Source organism: Diceros bicornis, chromosome 8, assembly GCF_020826845.1.
Source record: "Diceros bicornis minor isolate mBicDic1 chromosome 8, mDicBic1.mat.cur, whole genome shotgun sequence".
Lineage (NCBI taxonomy): Eukaryota > Metazoa > Chordata > Mammalia > Perissodactyla > Rhinocerotidae > Diceros > Diceros bicornis.
Window position 1 is genome coordinate 33,934,354 of NC_080747.1, and position 17,913 is coordinate 33,952,266.

The 17,913-nt window shown below is 43.2% G+C and overlaps 1 protein-coding gene across 1 annotated transcript; it reads left to right on the top strand.

Annotated features, from left to right (window-relative positions):
- The first annotated feature begins 1,898 nt into the window (after positions 1-1,898).
- Positions 1,899-13,859, top strand: UCHL1 (ubiquitin C-terminal hydrolase L1). Its single transcript, XM_058546960.1, has 9 exons — positions 1,899-1,959; positions 2,076-2,087; positions 2,570-2,698; positions 5,700-5,850; positions 8,513-8,598; positions 8,677-8,724; positions 9,562-9,628; positions 10,539-10,597; positions 13,426-13,859. The coding sequence occupies exons 1-9, from the start codon at positions 1,927-1,929 to the stop codon at positions 13,510-13,512; spliced, it is 672 nt and encodes a 223-aa protein (XP_058402943.1). The 5' UTR covers positions 1,899-1,926; the 3' UTR covers positions 13,513-13,859.
- Positions 13,860-17,913: the final 4,054 nt, after the last annotated feature.

Sequence of the window (17,913 nt, forward strand, 5' to 3'; positions counted from 1 at the left end):
AGTGTTTTCATGACCACTTTTACTATTACCAAAATAGGTAATAACTGTTACCTGCTAACTTCTACCTGTCCACCAGTCCTTATCTAAATGTCACTTCCTCGGGGAAGCATTCCTGATCCCTGCACTAGGTTAGGTGCTCCTGAGCTCTACTCCCTTTCACACAACTCTTATTACTGATAAAGCTCCATGAGGGAAGTTTCCATATTTATTTACTGTGTTCACCTTTGTACCTCCCAATTCCAAACTCAGTGCTCAGCACATAGTAGGTGCTTCATCAGTATTTGTTGAATAAATGAAGTAAATTGGGATGTAATTTGTCTCTGCCTAAAGGCAAGAACTCATTCAACATAGCCAGGTGTTTTTGTATGACCTATTCACCTGCTTTGGCTTTCAAGGCATCATCTTTTTTTAAAGGCATAATTTTTTGAGGCATAATTTACATATAAAATTCATCCATTAAATTCTTCTTACTAATGTTTTTTGCTCTCTCATTTTCTATGTGAAGGTCATTTTTCTGATGGTAAAAGTGGGAAGAAAATAGAAGTGGAATGTAGTGGAAACTTGGATAGAGAATGGGCTCCTACAGCCCCATTTACCAGGGTTTACATCTGTTTTACTTTTGTGATCATAAGCAAGTTAACCTCTCTAAGCCTCAGAATCTGATCTGTAAAATTGCACTAGTAAGAGTTTCTTCATTGGATACTCTAAGGATTAAATCAGATAACATGCAAAAGATCTGATCCTGATCCAGGTAATAACTCAAACAATGTAGATTTCTTCCCTTCTTTCTGTCATCTACTAACCTTGGACTCCGGAAACAGTAGGTCTATTCTTTCACTATCGTTCACATATCTATTCGTTCACATATCTTTCATTATTCTGTTCTGAACATATTTTTTAAAATACCCAACCTTCCTTGCTCCCTAGTATTTCTGCAAGCCCCACATCATTCTAAGGTTTAGCTTTCCTGGCACTATTCTTACAGCTTTTATTCATTCTTCCGCATATGCTTTTTCTCTCCATCTTTGGAATATGCCAGTAGGAAAAACAAACTCCACCTGAGATCATCAGAGAATGGTGGTTTCTTCAGTGGCTATTCCCTTCTTCACTGTATGTATTCTATTGTGAACTCAGAATTTTATTTTTCAAAGCCTCCCATTCTTTTAGAAATGCTTTTCCTTTTACGTCTTCTCATCCGAAGTGATACCTGTCTTTTCCCTGGATCTGTTTCCTAAAGTCTCCACCGCCTGCCTTCTCTGTGTGTTGTATTACGGTCACATCCCCCAGGTTTCTACAGCTTCCCCATGACCAATTCTTCCCTGGAGTCACATTACATCAGCATTACTAATGCAATATCTGCTATATTCCACACTGTTTCATTCTAGGCAGTCAATTAAAAACGAACCTCAGTACTGGTTTGATTTAACATGGAGGATGAATTGTCTAAGGTCAAATGCACACTGCTGCGAGATTTGGGAGACATTTATATTCAGATTAAATATATACCTGTTGAGTGGAAGCTTTTTCTCAACGTTTCAGAAACCCTGACGTTTCAGGTAATTGGGATGGTAGAAATGGTGGGTACCCAGGACCTGCGCAAAAAATTAGACTCCATCAAAAGGACTGCTCCATACATTCAACGAACACCCACCAACAAAACCCTTCTCCACAACCACGAGATTATCTCACCAGCAAGTGAGACTGCAAGGTTCGGGGGCCTGACCGTACCACTCCGCGCTGCACATGGGGGGATTCGTGCCCGTTGGGCTGCGGCTGACCGTTTCCCCCTCGCTTGGTTTTGCCTCTGCTCCCCCTGCGCAGGCACCCACAGTGCGTCAGGCCGGCGCTTTATAGAGGCAGCCTGGGCGGCTCCGCTTGCTGTTTTTCCTCTCCTCTGGGTTGTGGTCTTTCTCGCCGTTCGCCAAGATGCAGCTCAAACCGATGGAGATTAACCCCGAGGTGAGCGGCAGGTGCACCGTTGTCCGGGGAGCGCCGGGCTGAGGGTCAGCCCTCGCCAGGTAGCCGTATCGCTGACTGGTTCTATTTCAGCATTTTTTCTTTTATTTGCCTTTCAGATGCTGAACAAAGTGAGTGGCGTCTCGCGCTGCCTCTGTTCCCCTCGCCCGGGAGCGCCGAGGCGGAGGCCCCCACCGCCTCTGGCTGTTTCCCAGGGACCTGAGCAGCGCCCTGCGCGCTCCAGAGGTGGTCCGGCTGGGGCGCGATCCGGGCGCCCTCCCTCGTGCCCCTGCATCGGGGGGCCGGGGGTGACTCTGCGAAACCGGTCGGGGGTGGGATGGAGGAGGAAGAGGCTGCGCCCAGATGCGAGCGCAGGGCCGAGCTCCCAAGGGCGTGGCGCGGGCTGCGCGGAGTCGGGTGCCCGGGCTTCGCGGGAGCCACGTGTGGGCCGCGCTTTGTGCTGTGTCATTGCGCCGGCAGGGGTGGGGGGCGGGGTAGGGACTCCTCCCAGGCTCGGGTGGGAGCACGGAGGGACCGAGCCGGCCCCGCCCACCGGCAGGTGCCGCGACTTGCTTGTCTCCGCGCGCCTGGCCTCCTTGTCTCTTCTTCGCAGGTGCTGGCCCGGCTGGGGGTCGCCGGCCAGTGGCGCTTCGTGGACGTGCTGGGACTGGAGGAGGAGACTCTCGGCTCGGTGCCAGCGCCTGCCTGCGCGTTGCTGCTGCTGTTTCCCTTCACGGCCCAGGTAGGGCGGGGGCCCGGGGTGCGGACTGCTCCTAACCCGGAGAGAGGCATCGAGGACAGTGTAGGCTCCCAGCTCTCCTCCCTCCTGGTCTGGGCCCACAGATCTGGCAAAACTGCCCCCCTCCCTGTGGGGGATGGAGGGAGGAGCCCGCATTTTCGTGGTACCTACTCATTGGGGCTCTTGTAATCGCGCTTATTGCCTCATCGCGCATCCATCCAGCATTGCCTTAAATTTGGAAGAGAAGCAGCATCTCAGTTCCATCATCCCAGTTATCCAGGGAAAGAATTCATCCTACTCATGAGTTCGCTTGAACCTAGGCTTTTCTGAGCCTTCAATTCCAAGGAATGGCTGGTTGTTTTCCTTTAAGGGCTGTGACCTGTCAGTTTATTGTCTGGTTCTCAGATTCCCACCTTACTATAAAATGGAGGGGGACGAGCTTGCCTAAACCACAGGAAAACAATAGGTTCTTTAGTTCCCCACATCCACTGCTTGGGTCTCCTGTGGACTCAGGATTCTTCCCAACCCTCAGCTCCCTACAACATGCACACTTGGCTTTTAGCCTCTCCAGTGTGCCTTTTTAAAAAGCTTAATCATTTGTGTATGGTTCCTGTGTGGGAACCTCCTTCCACCCCTCTCTTCTTTCCTCTCTGACCTTGTAGCTAAATGAAATAGGTGGGCATTAGAGCAGTCTTAGAAACACCTATTCATTTCTCTTTAGATGGTTTTCCTCAAGTGTGCATGGATATATATGTACCTTAAAGACTGAGCATCAGATATAAAAAGGTAGCTGGGATAATTGTCTTGCGATGTATGGAATCCCACTAATTAGCATGATGTTGTCTATCTCCTATTGCTATCACTTGACCCTTGATTTGGGAGTGGTTGAAATTTGCTTTAGCAAAACTTGGAGTATTAGCATTTGGGGCATCATTCCGAATACAGAGTGAGCTTGACTGAAGCACCATCCTAAGGCTAGATATTCTAGAAGCGTCCTCAGCATAAATTAAGCCCTATGGGAAGTTCCTAGGCGTTCTTGCTAGTAAATGGGCTAAGTATTGTGGGTTAAAATCACTTATTAAAGCTATTAGAATAATCTCACTGACTCATTCTTTTATTGCCAAAGTCTTTACTTAACTTAAAATGGAGCTGCCAAATAATTGCAAGTCAAATTAGCTTCCCTGTTGACCAAATCAAATGCAGTCTCCTCTCATTTGAGCCTCTCACAAGAGAGCTTTCTTGTTAGAGGAACCATGATGACTCGGAGATTTTGAGCAGCACTCAGAGGCAAGGCCTCTGGGAGGCAGTGGTGCAGCATGTTTTGTTTTTCAAAAGCCCACTGGTCTCCTTTTGCTGGATCAAGCAGATCTTTTTAGAGATCATTCTGGGCTGAATGTTTTATGTTTGAAAGAGCTCAATACTTGGTCCTTTAGTTCCCATTCGTTCTTTCAGATTTATTGAGCACCTGTTCTGCAACACAAAACACCTGCTGGGCTAAACACTGAAGCAAATTCAAAGAGAAGTTGAAGTTTGTGGGTTGACTTTCAAATAAGCTAATGTTAATTTAGAAAGCATCTAACTTTGCCTAAGAGAATATTATGAAATCCTAAATGGACCACTTTAAGTGATAATGAAATATTTACAGAAGTGTCTCCAAATAAGAGCTCAAACAACCCTGAAGAATGGTGCTATCCTGTTTTTAAAAAATTTAACCTAGAAAAGTGAAAATCCTTAACAGTCAGCTCAATTCGAGGATCTGGTAGATATATGATGTTAGGACTTTCTACTAGTTGGAGTTGCAGTTGATTGTCAGACAAGAGATCTTATTCCTCTGATGGTACCACGGACAAGGCTTAAACTTCAGTTCCACATACAGTGATGCAAGGCTACTAGAATTGGAAATAGACTTCTGGTGTTCTGTTCAAATTATACTGGTTATGGGCAATTAGTGTTTCTGTATCGTTAGCACCCTGTTTTTAACTGAGAAGTCATACCTTTAAGGTATAAGCCCACTAACTTACTGTACAAAGAGCTATGGATGCTTTGAGGAAAACCGTCTCTACTCTCGTTCATTTACTGCAAATTGCTGAGCTCCCCTCCCCAGCAAATTACTGATCTGGCCTCAGATTGAATAGTTGGCAAGGACAAACAAGTGTCACATGATGCTTTTGTAGGATGAGAAGTTTTTGTGGGGACTGGCCCCCACAAAACTTAACCATAGCGGTTAAGTGTGTGTGCTCTGTTTCGGCGGCCCAGGGTTTGTGTGTTCACATCCCAGGTGTGGACCTGTACACTGCTTGTCAAGCTGTGCTGTGGTGGCATCCCACATACAAAATAGAGGAAGATGGGCACAGATGTTAGCTCAGGGCTAATCTTTCTTAGCAAATAAAAAAGAAAAAAAAAAGTTTTTGTGAAATCACAGCCCAACACCCTAGACCAGTTGTCTTTCCTTCCTAAAAAGGGTGAGGGAATAATTTCTTTAAATTGTTCAACAGTTCAGGCTTGTTTTTGTTTTTGAAGAGAAGTATACTTGTATGGAATAGAAACAGAACTTTAAAGAATAGTGAGATATAAACTGGCTGGTTTCTTCTTGGGTGTTAAATTGACCAAAGCTTGATTGGAATGCCTATGTGAAGTACAGTTGTTGGTGTTAAAGGAAGAAAATAATGAACTTGTCTGTTTTTCTGACTTCAGGAGACCATCCATTTCACTGGTCTAGACACCACTGCAACAGTGGTGTCTAGACAAAGCCTTGGGCAATATCCAAGGCCGTTACTGCACTGCAGCATCCGGGTGGAGTCTCAGAACTCTCAGAACCCCACGGGCTGGCGTGGGTGTGAGAGGCAGACGGCCACTCTCTGGGCGCTGGCCAGCATCTGGAACCAAGGCTCCTGGTCACACATCCCACTGTGTTTCTGTTTAGGTGGTACAACTCACTGTGCTGCCATCTGTTAGTTCTTTGCGTTTTCATTTTGAGATATGAAAATGTTTCTTACATTCACAGCATGAGAACTTCAGGAAAAAACAGATTGAAGAACTGAAGGGACAAGAAGTCAGTCCTAAGGTGTACTTCATGAAGCAGACTATTGGGAACTCCTGTGGTACCATCGGGCTTATCCACGCAGTGGCCAATAACCAGGACAAACTGGAGTTTGGTAGGTGTGGGTTTTGAGGCCAGTCATTCTCTAGCTGACCCCTAGCTAACCATAACTCTTCATTCCAAAACCCCTATTCAGCAAAATCATTGCCTTAATTTTTTTTGAAACCTGAAACCTATCCAGATATAATCGGTGGGTGAATTCTTATTGTTTCTCTGTTTTGAGGGAAGGATGCTGATCCTCCAAGAAGCATGGTTTGGCTTCTTCCACTGGAAAGGAAGAGTGAATAAGATGCAGTTTTGTGCTGCCTCTCTGCATAGGCCCTTCCGTTTGCAGACAGCAAATTGTGATTCTCACATGCTCCTGTTCAATTCTCAACAATTCTGAAGAATTAGAGATGATGTTAAGCCATAAAATATCAACAGTTAGGACTTGTCTTTGATGGTTCTGCATCTCATAAGCAACAGGAGAACCAAAACAGCCTAGAGTAGCTGGACATGGATAGCATGGGAGTTTCTGCAGGGAGGCATAGCAGCTGGTTGAAACCTTGAAAGATCCAGCTGTGAACAAAGTCAGGTCAGGGGTTTTAGCTCACCTCCAATGGGTGCTGTAGAGGATATAGGAGAAATGAGTCTCAGCCCTTAAGCTTGTCAGAAGCACAATTGACAGCACTAAAATATGTTAAAATACATGGCATTATGTATGATATAGGCCAAGGGTCAGCAAACTTTCTTGAAAGGTCAGAGAGTAAATTTTTAAGGCTTTGAAGGCCGTATGGTCTCTGCCCTTGTAGTGCAAGAGTGGCCGTAGACAGGGTGTAAACCAATGAATGTAGCTATGTTCCAATAAAACTTTATTTACAAAAATAGGTGGCAGTAGTTTGCCACGCCCTGATTTAGACGACAGGTGGGGATGGCTAAGAATTGAATAACTTCAACTAGTAGTTTGCACTGTTGCTTGTAGCAGGTCAAATACTTTTTTTTTTTTTTTTTAAATAAGGAAAATGCAGCCAAAACTTGACTCCTGGTATACTTTTGAAATTAAAGACAATTGGCTTGGGGCCGGCACAGTGGCTCAGTGGTTAAGTTCGCGCACTCTGCTTTGGCAGTTTGGGGTTTGCAGGTTCAAATCCCAGGCGTGGACTGATGCACTTCTCATCAAGCCATGCTGTGGTGGTGTCCCACATACAAAAAATAGAGGAAGATGGGCACAGATGTTAGCTCAGAGCCAGTCTTCCTCAGCAAGAAGAGGAAGATTGGCAACAGATGTTAGCTCAGGGCCAATCTTCCTCACACACACACACACAAATTGGCTTGTCTGGGGTCTGGCCCGGTGGTGCAAGCGGTTAAGTGCCCGTGCTCCGCTGCAGCAGCCTGGGGTTCGCCGGTTCGGATCCCGGGTGCGCACCGACACACTGCTTGGCAAGCCATGCTGTGGCGGCGTCCCGTATAAAATGGAGGAAGATGGGCACGGATGTTAGCCCAGGGCCAGTCTTCCTCAGCAAAAAAGGAGGAGGATTGGCAGATGTTAGCACAGGGCTGATCTCCTCACAAAAAAAAAAAAAAAAATTGACTTGTCTGGCCATGAAGATCCAGATCTTCTAAAAGTTGCTTTTTCAAGTATTGACTGAGCCATAATAAAAAGTTGTAACTTGATCCTTTCTATTTCTTCTGCAGTAAGTTTCACTTTATTTAGAATACTGTGTTCCTGAGATCAGCAGAGATACTGTTACTCTCTTATAACCATGGTTATGATGTGCCAAAGACTTAATCTGAGCCACAGCCCTCCTCATAAAGTTAAGAGGATTCCTGTCACTTCCAAATTTTGAATGGTCCCCATTTAGCAAATTCGTTATTTAAGTTTAGAGGTGAAAGTTCAAATTGAGGTCTTTTGAAATATAAGTTGCTCTTGCTCTAGCTATGTATTCAATGTCTCCTGGACTTACCCACACTGAGCAATGACAAAGCGCTTATACCAACTGTCAGCTGATCATTTGTCTCTGGGCCAGATTATTAGGCTCTTTATATTTCTATTTAAGATCTTGAGGCTAATGTCTATCTGGACAACTATATTAGAAGATGGCATTTTCTATCCTGATATAAAAAATCTTGGTTTGACAGACAGAACTGTTCGGTGGTTACCAGGGGCAAGGGGGGTGAGGGGTGGGCACAAGGGGTGAAGGGATGCATTTATATAGTGACTGACAATAATGTACAACAAAAATTTCACAATAAAAAAAATCTTGGTTTGAGAACTGTTACTAGATTAGAATGTTATTGTTGCATCATGTATGCAATGAAAATTAATAGTGCATTGCTAGGTGCCGTAGATAAGAGCAATAGACAAGACAGTTCCTGCCTTTATGGTGCTAAAAATCTCACAAATACTTGTTACAAATGGGTAAGTGCTGTAACAAAGGTGATAAGAGATTTGAGAAATGAGTGTGAGATGGGAGGTGAAAGGGCCCAGGGTGGCAGGGAGGAGATAGAAGAAAAGGCTTGGCACACTGGGGGAACGAGAGTTTTCTGGCTTGAATGCAGTGAGAAGGGAGTGGTTGGAAAAAGGCTGAGACAGAGGGGACAGCCCATCCACATCCTGGAGGCCATAGTAAAGATTTCAGGTTGCTAAACACAACTGGCTGTGCCACAGCTTAACTCAGCAATAAGTGCACCCATTCGCGTTTCTTTATCTGTACTAATATGTGCATTTTTTTTTTAAGAGGATGGATCAGTGCTGAAACAGTTTCTTTCTGAAACGGAGAAGTTATCCCCTGAAGACAGAGCAAAATGCTTTGAAAAGAATGAGGTAGGAAGAGAACTTCCAGAGCATCACTTTTCAAGAGCTCTGGGGGGGTTTGTGCTAATTCTTCTCTCTCTTCTGCAGGCCATTCAGGCAGCCCATGACGCCGTGGCACAGGAAGGCCAATGTCGGGTAAATGCAAATACAAATCAGAGCCAGACTACACAGGTGCCGCCTGTGTTTCCCCTGAAATAAATGTGCAAGAACCTCTTTACTGGAACACAGCAAGTGTTTCCACCCATGGCCAATTAACGCCAGAAAATTCTACCAGAATAATGCTCTTCAGAAATCTAATTGGTGGTCCACGTAGTCTTGAGTAAATTCAAACTGATAGTATTTTGTTTAGATCCAAATGAGTCTGATAGAGTGAATAACCCTCCCCCTAGTAATTGAGCATTTCACATGGTCCTCGCAGACTGTTGGAGAGAGTAAGATACACCAGCAAGGACTGAAAATTTCCGGAAGGCTTAACTATACCATTAATCTGAACAGAGCCTTCAAGTCAACTGATTTAAGTCAGTGATGGTGCCTTTATAACTATAACTGGCTCTGCCACTTTCTAGTGGTGACCTCAGGTGAGATGTTTATCCTCCCTGAGCCTTAATTTCCTCCTCAGTAAAAACAAGTCGTAGAATTCTGACGGTTACAGGGTTTCTACCTTAATGGGCTTAGAACAGGGCCTAGTATATAGGAAATACATAAATATTAGCTCTAATAATTTAAAATAATATATAAGCAATTCCAGTTCAAGCATATTACACTTAAATAATGAGAGAATTCATTTTTAACGAGTTAAGCTCTTATAAAATAATCATTGCAAAATATATGTGTCAAATCAACATGTTGGGCACCTTAAAGTTACACAATATGTCAATTATAGCTCAACCAGAGGAAGAAAAATTTTAAAATGCAGTATATAGTACAATAAAAAAGTACTCATTTTCAAAAATATTTCTTGACTCTCTTCAGGTAGATGACAAAGTGAACTTTCATTTTATTCTGTTTAACAACGTGGATGGCCACCTTTACGAACTTGGTATGTTTCACTACATTTTTGGAATCTAATATAGTTTCATGCTTTCTTTCATACTTAATTCCTCTTACAGTATTGGTAGGTAACTTTATGGCGCTTAGTATATCTTTGTTTATGAAGCCAGAACAACAGGGTATTCTCATGGGGGCACTTAACCCTTCATCATCCAGAGCACTCCCTGCAGGCAACTGACCTGCTGAATGACTGCTTTAGTCACAAACTGGTAAAGAGAATAGATCAGCGCCAGTTCAAGGTGTACGTGTTCAAATTTTCTCTTCTTACCTTCCACTACAGCATTACCAGTGTTGGGTCCCTAGCATCATCCTTTTCAGACAAGGATTACTTTTGGAAAAAGATCAATGCTTCAATATGAACTTGTTTGTGTAAAAAGAATTTGGATATGTTGGGGTAATTTCTGTTAACTGGTGTGTGGCAACAAGACAAATTGTCTTGTAAGAGTCGTCCCCTTTTTATCGGAGAAAGGCTTGCAGCCATGTTGTCTCAAGACACTACCTATGGGCAAACAAGGGCAAAGGCGACTTAGGGCCAGTCAGCAGCGTTGAGGGGCAAATGAAATCTGAAGGACCCCTTCTTGCCTCCACCTTTCCTGTACCTCAGAGACTGCGTCTGACTTTTGCTCTGTGCTCCTTCCCAAGAGTTGGGCATAAGCCTCTTAGGGTAGCTAGATTGGGCTTACGTGGTCTTGTTGACTGTAGATGAGCATTGCCTGGGAGAGATATCTAGGAACACTTGACCCTCATTTTCAGCTTGTTGCTTTGTAACCAGGCTGCCTTTGTGGGAGTGGGTGTGGCTGTGGCATTTGGAAGGATCTAGAACTTCCCTTTAGGCTGGGCAAGCACAGCAGCCAGAACGTGTGCAGAGAGGATTGACATGCCTGGCCTCTGTGTTACAGATGGACGAATGCCTTTTCCCGTGAACCATGGCACCAGTTCAGAGGACCTGCTGCTGCAGGTAATCTTTCGAATCTCTTCACCAGGGCCCTTGTTTCTTTGGCCACACTGTCTATTCTAAAGTGCCGGCACCTTTTCAGTACTTGCCAGCACCAATCATCTGGGTTAAAAGCAGTCTTTAGGGCTTAAAGATCGTTTTAGTAATTCTGCCTACCTTATTTTACAGCAAATGGTTTTAAACAGGATCCTTTGTTGTAGCCCTGACTAATCTGTATCGGGTGCTGTCTTTAGCCCATGGTTGGAACTAGCCTGAAAGCCATTGCTTTACTTCCTTGTGGGATGAAGGTGACCATTGTCCCCTTGTCAGGTTACATCATAGCTAACGGCTGGAGGAACAGCAACCTGAGCCTCTCCTCATCCCTCAGGCTGGCTGGATTTGGGTCAGGCTTGTAGGTGGTGTACCTTGCATTCTGGTCAGGCCGTTACTTCAGGAGTTTTTCCTTCCCACATGGTCCACTCTTAGAGGATGAGAGAAGCAGATTCAAAACATGTCTGACAAGAGTGTTAAGATGCAGGATTACCGCGTAACCATCCTGGGACAAGGGACTACAGGAATCTCTTAATTCTGTATAAGAGTTGACTAGCCTAGGCCTCTCACCCTAAAAACGAGTCTCTAGAATTGGATCAATTTACTGTTATAAAGGAAAGTTGCTTAATTGCGGTAAAATAAAAAATGCTGTTAAGTTATAACAGAACTACTTCATTTGTAGTAACAACAGCTAATCTTTTTTGAGTGCTTGTGCTTTGCAGACGAGGGGTTGGCAAACTTTTCCTGTAAAGAGCCGGGTAGAAAATATTTCAGGCTTTGTGTGGCATATGGCTCTGTTGCAAGTATTTGATTCTGCTGTTACAGCTCCACAGCAGCCCGTAGGCGATATCTACATGAATGGGTGTGGCTGTGTGCCACTCAGACTTCATTCACAGAAACAGACCGCTCGCTGGATTTGGCCCACAGGCTGCAATTTGCTGACCCATGTGCTAGATGCTATTCTAAGTGACTGATATCTTTTAGAGAATCCTTTTAATGAGGCTGTGAGTTAGGTGTTGTTATTCACATTTTACAGATGAGGAAACTGAGGTGCAGAGGTTAAGTGATGCGCAAGGTCAGTGATAAAATAGTAGAACCGGGGTTCAAACTGAGACCATCTTAGCCACTGTACAGTACTACCTTTCTCTGTAATAGGCCTGATGACCTGAAGGTGCTAGTGGGCCAAATTATGCCACTGGAGGAGGGAGGGTCTCTTTCTCTAGTTTGCTGTCATATACACCTGAGATCAGTTAGAGCTAGTTCTTGGATATACAAGGGGTATATGGGAGTAGTAATATGGAATAGAAATAGACCTAGAGAAGCAGGAGCGGGGGTGGGGTTGCGTGAGAGAGTCAGAGTTTACTTATAGGAGAGAATAAGAACAGAGGCAGAATTTCTGGTCATGACCCATTTCGAGGAAAGACTGGTCCTTCTAATAAAGCTCTGAGGGATGTACTAACTCATATCTAACACTAATACCATAAAATGTGCCCCATGTAGGATACTAAAACTGTTACTTGAGTAGAATTTATGAGGTGTGGGGACAGTAAAACTTATGTTTAAAAAAAATATAAAAACTAACTTCTCTAATTAGAATCACATTTAAAATTAAATGAATATAAACCAATATCTTAATTAGTGAAAATTCTTATCCTCAGTAAGGCTCATTCTGTACAGTTAAAGATGTTTTAGGGTGTCTAAACTATACACTAAATTATTGTTAAGCTGGTGAGAAAGTACATAAAACTTAACACAAATATCCTAAACTTGAATGAATTAGGTCACTGCTCATTGTCTGTGGAGGATGGCTGTCCTCTTTAGAGACACACCCTTAATATTAATCAACACTGTGGGTCCTACAGGAAAGTCAATTTGAGGAAGGAAGGTCTGGAATAACAATATATGAAAAATTCTGATAGAGAATAAAAGGTAGATGTCAATCTAGACCTCCTTGAGTTTCTGCAAGTGGTTCTAAAGCAGGAACGAAACTCGGATATGGTTGATGCTTTAAGGGCCAAACTCATTATGGAGGTGGGGTTTCTAGACCTTGGGAGCTGCTGTTCCATGACTGTTCTGTGTCACAGAGTATTCCCTATCCTTGTAAAGGTCTTATATCTAATGCTGTTTGTGGAGCTATCTTTCCACTGGACTTATTACAGATTGAACAGAGTAATTGATATTTATGATCCCAAGACATTTAAACCCTAGAATTTGGTAAATAAACTAATGTTGGGATTGATTTTTCTGTTACCAATCTTTGTAATCTAGGTCTCAGCGTTAGTAACACGTGTCACTCCACCATAAATATCTAAGAATCTTTCGCTTGTTTGTACCTGGAATACCAGGTATCTAAACTTGAAGGCTGTTTTCTAAAATGTTTACTTCGAAGAAATTTGTTTCTACTCTGGGAATTTCTGAGTTAGGAGAACTTTTCTTTTATGCTCCCTTGTGGGAGAGAGATCACTTTTGTATCTTGTTTCGATTTGAGGAAACGAGCACTAACAGCAGTGTAGTTTTCCTGTGAAAACCAGGCACAAGGTGGGAGAAGCACAGAGAATTCAGTGAAAGTAATAAAGGAGTCAGAACTTCTGAAGTCACATCTCTGATGCAGGTCCCTGTCTCTTCCATCACCTGATTTTTTTTCTCTTGCCCTAAGCCAGCCCTGGTTTTCAAGTTTAATGGGAGGTTTAAAGTTGGTCAAGGTGAACTTGGAGCATTAATAGATCTTCCTGGTGCTTTCCCTTTGAAACTTTCATTTTGAGCTGTTGCTGTTTGCATATTAATGACATCCCTCCTTTCAGGATGCCGCCAAGGTCTGCAGAGAATTCACTGAGCGTGAGCAAGGCGAAGTCCGCTTCTCTGCTGTGGCGCTCTGCAAGGCAGCCTAATGCCCTGTGGGAGGGACTTGGCATTTTTCCCCTCTTCCCTTCAACGTGAAACATATCCCGACCAATGCAGTCTAAGATGCTTCCGTACTTGTAGAATACGGCTGTCCTCCTTCGGTTCTGCAGACCTGCTCTTACCCTCAGCCACACCCAAGCACTAGCAGAGCTCAGCTGTCGATCGAGCCAAGTTTGGTGTAAGCTTCAGGTGGCGAAGCATTTCCCCCAGTGTATGTCTTGTACCTCAATATCTAATGCTCTAAATGGCTACTTTGGTTTGTGTCTGTAAGTTAAGGCCTTGGATGTGGTTTAATTGTTTGTCCTTAAAAGGAATAAAACTTTTCTGCTCATAAGAGATAAGCCTAAACTGGTTTTTCTTTTTTCTTTTACTTTCCCTGCTATAAGTCTGAAATTATTTTTATAATACTATCCATTTATGTCTTCCATATAAGCAACTCATATGGCACAGGTTAGAAAATTACCATAACAATATTATTGGTTCAGTGTGTCTCTAGACTTTTTTCTATACGTTTATATTACTATGTGTACCTGTAGAATTTTTAAAAAATTTTAAGTAGACTATTTTTCAGAACAATTTCAGATTTACAGAAAATTGAGAAGATATTACAGAGTTCCCATACACTCCTCATCCATTTCCCCTAACATCTTACATTAGTATGAAACATTTGTTATAATTAATGAACAAATATTGATATTACTATTAAGTTCGTAGTTTATTTGGATCCCTTAAGTTTTTACCTAATGTCCTTTTTCTTTTCCAGGATCCCATCCAAGATACCACATAATATTTAGTCATCATGTCTCCTTAGGCTCCTCTTGGCCATGACGGTTTCTCAAACTTTACTCATTTTTTTTTTTTTTTGTGAGGAAGATCAGCCCTGACCTAACATCCGTGCTAATCCTCCTCTTTTTGCTGAGGAAGACCGGCTCTGAGCTAACATCTTTTGCCAGTCCTCCTCCTTTTTTTTCCCCCAAAGCCCCAGTAGATAGTTGTATGTCATAGCTGCACATCCTTCTAGTTGCTGTATGTGGGACGCGGCCTCAGCATGGCCGGACAAGTGGTGCGTCGGTGCGCGCCCGGGATCCGACCCGGGCTGCCAGCAGCGGAGCGCACGCACTTAACCGCTAAGCCACGGGGCCGGCCCCATCAAACTTTCCTCATTTTTGATGACTTGACAGTTTTGATGAGAACTGGCCAAGTATTTTGCAGGATGCCCCCTTGGGATTCGTCTCGTGTTTTTCTCATAGTTAGACTAGGGCACTAAGTTTTGGGGGAGGAAGGCCACAGAGGGAAGGTGCCCTTTTCACCACGTCGTATAAAGGGTACATGCTATCAACAGGATTTATACTGTTAGTATTGACCTTGATCACCCGGCTGAGGTGGGCTTTGTCAGGTTTCTCCACTGTAGAGTTACTTTTCTGACCCCCACTTCCCTCCATACTATACTCTGGAGGAAGTCTCGATGCACAGCCCACACTTTAGGAGTAGGCACTTGAATTTCTTTTTTTTTTGTGAGGAAGATTTAGCCCTGAGCTAACATCTGTTGCCAATCTTCCTCTGCCTTATATGGGACGCTGCCACAGCATGGCTTGACAAGCGGTCCGTTGGTCCGCGCCCGGGATCCGAACCTGGGGCCCCGGGCTGCCAAAGCAAAGTGCACACACCTAACCGCTATGCCACCAGGCTGGCCCCTGAATTATGTTGTGGAGGGTAAAATATCTATAAATTATTTGGAATTCTTTTGTAAGGAAGTTTGTCTCTTCTTGATGCAATCGCTTATGTCAGTGTGAACTCATGGATATTTATTTTGCACTCTGGGTTTAATCCATTACTACATCTTCTTGCTCAGATTGTTTCAGCTTTGGCCATGGAGAGCTATTTCACTTGTCTCCTGTGTCCACTTGACACACTCCAATCAATGTAGGTTTCTTTTTTTTTTTTTTAGCTATTTCTTGTTTTCCAGAAATTAGTGTTTTTTTTAAACAAACGTCTTTGCCATTTGTTGTCTTACTATTTTGTAGATTAGGATACACTAATTTATAGGCTTGTGTTATATTAAATGATATTATTCTCAACAATTGGTACTTGGATATATCGGTTCCTCTCTAGTTGCAGGAATTAAGGGCAGTGGGGAAGAAGCCATGCTTCCTGCTCGTACTGTGATCACAGAAGGGCTTCATCCTGTTTGTTGTCGGGAGTCCAGATAATTTGGGTCTCAGTTGCATTAAAGTTTTCAGCTCTCATTATTCCACCGTGATAACACTTTTGATTCCAACTTCTAAATGAAGGATATTTTGGTTCCTAGGAGGAAAGTGGTCATTACTATTGACATCCTTTTAATGTAAAAAACTAAATATACAGTGATTCAGGTGATTCTAATTGCTTCGAGTTGAAGCCAGAGGAATGCATTTTCTGTTCTAACTTGGTGTGTGACTTCTATACAATCACCTTCAAGATCGGCTTAGGGGAAAGCAAACCAAACAAGGCTCCTTCCTACTGATAGGAGCTGGTAAAAAGATTGCTTTTGGCCTCAGAAATACAAATTATACTACTCAATATAGCCGTAAGACTTTATACTTCATGTAGGAGAAGCATATTTATTAAAATGCTCTCAAACTCTAACATGCCCTTAGCATGCCACACCGTGGAAGGTTATGCAAGAGCTAATGTATGTAGGTGATTGCAACCCTAGAGGTGCAGAGACATTTCAGTTTTACTGAGGAAGTAGACACAGAGGTTAGATTACATGCCCACGTTCTCACTGCTAATCACTAGGGAAACCAGGACTGAGACTGTGGATTGACAACCTAAAAGTAGCGCCTAAGCAGGATGTCAATATAACAGGCTTTAGGGTTTATCAAGCCCGTCTTTGACCTCCACTTCTGCCTCTCCGTAACTTGGGGCAAAGGAATTACCCTCTCCCACATCCTCATTGTTTCATGTTAAAATAGAGTGAAGATATCTGGGAAGGGCCGGGCCTCTAGAAGTTTCCATTTTGTACCAACATCTCCACTGCCCTCCCTGAGGCCAGCCATGTGTAATCCCAGGGTACCATAGACTGTATTCCACGTGAAGGCACTATGCCCTCATTTCCCCAACAACCCTCTTAATTGACATCTTGGATTTGTCAAAGATCTATGTCCAGTTGGCTTATTCCTTAAATGTTACTAGTCTTTGGCATTGGAGGTGACTTTGTAGTGCTTTCAACAGGCAAAGCCACTTGATGCTAAGCATCTCCCTTTTAAAACTAACACCCAAAATGTCCAATTGAGGAGTCTTTAGGTTACACATCTATTCAGTATAATACTTGGTCTGTTTTAAAGACCCAAGAACATGGAAAAATGTTCACACATGAAACTAGTGAGTTTTTTATAAACGTGTATACATATGTCTTTAGAAAAAAACAGGACCATAAAGAAGCTAAGTTTTTACTATATTCTAAATTAAAGTTAGTCATCATATGAGATTGGCATGATCCCCATTTTGCAGATAGAAAATAAGGCACAGCAAAACTGAATCACCTTGCCCAAGGTTATTCAGCTAGTAAGTGATGTTGCCGAGATTCAAACCCAAGCAGACTGGCTCTGAGAGCCCACTATATTGATTAATGCTGAACATAGATGGACCTAACTTAAAGTGAATGAAGTTTAAGCTTTAGGGCCCCACATTTTTATTTATTTATTTATTTTTTTGTGAGGAAGATCAGCCCTGAGCTAACATCCATGCCAATCCTCCTCTTTTTGCTGAGGAAGACAGGCCCTGAGCTAACATCTATTGCCAATCTTCCTCCTTTTTTTCCCCCAAAGCCCCAGTAGATAGTTGTATGTCGTAGTTGCACATACTTCTAGTTGCTGTATGTGGGACGCCGCCTCAGCATGGCCGAAGAAGCGGTGTGTTGGTGCACGTCTGGGATCCGAACTTGGGCCGCCAGTAGTGGAGCCACTTAACCGCTAAGCCACGGGGCGGGCCCCAGGGCCCCACATTTTAATGGCCTCTTCCAATTCCTGGCTTGTGTGTCCTTGTGAAATTTGCAATTTCTCAAAAACATGGGTCTGCCCGTGTCTCTAGGTATTCAGATTATGGGTGATTTTAACTTTATATTCTCATTTTCCAAGCTTTCTAAAATTACCATATTACTTTTATAATAAAAAAGCATAAGTTTTTTCCCTAGGACTGAGACTTCTGCAGTGAGGTCCTGCTGGTTAATTCTAGCTTACTTTCAAGTTTCTTCAATTTATAACTGAAGTCAGTACAACTTGTTAGCTTAGTCTTCTGTCTTCCACGGGCATCATTCTGTCTTTCAACAGCCTTCATTATAAAACTACTTTAGAACTTAAATTAATCTTTATTTTCTCCTAAACCTCAGCTTATTTGGAGCATGTTCA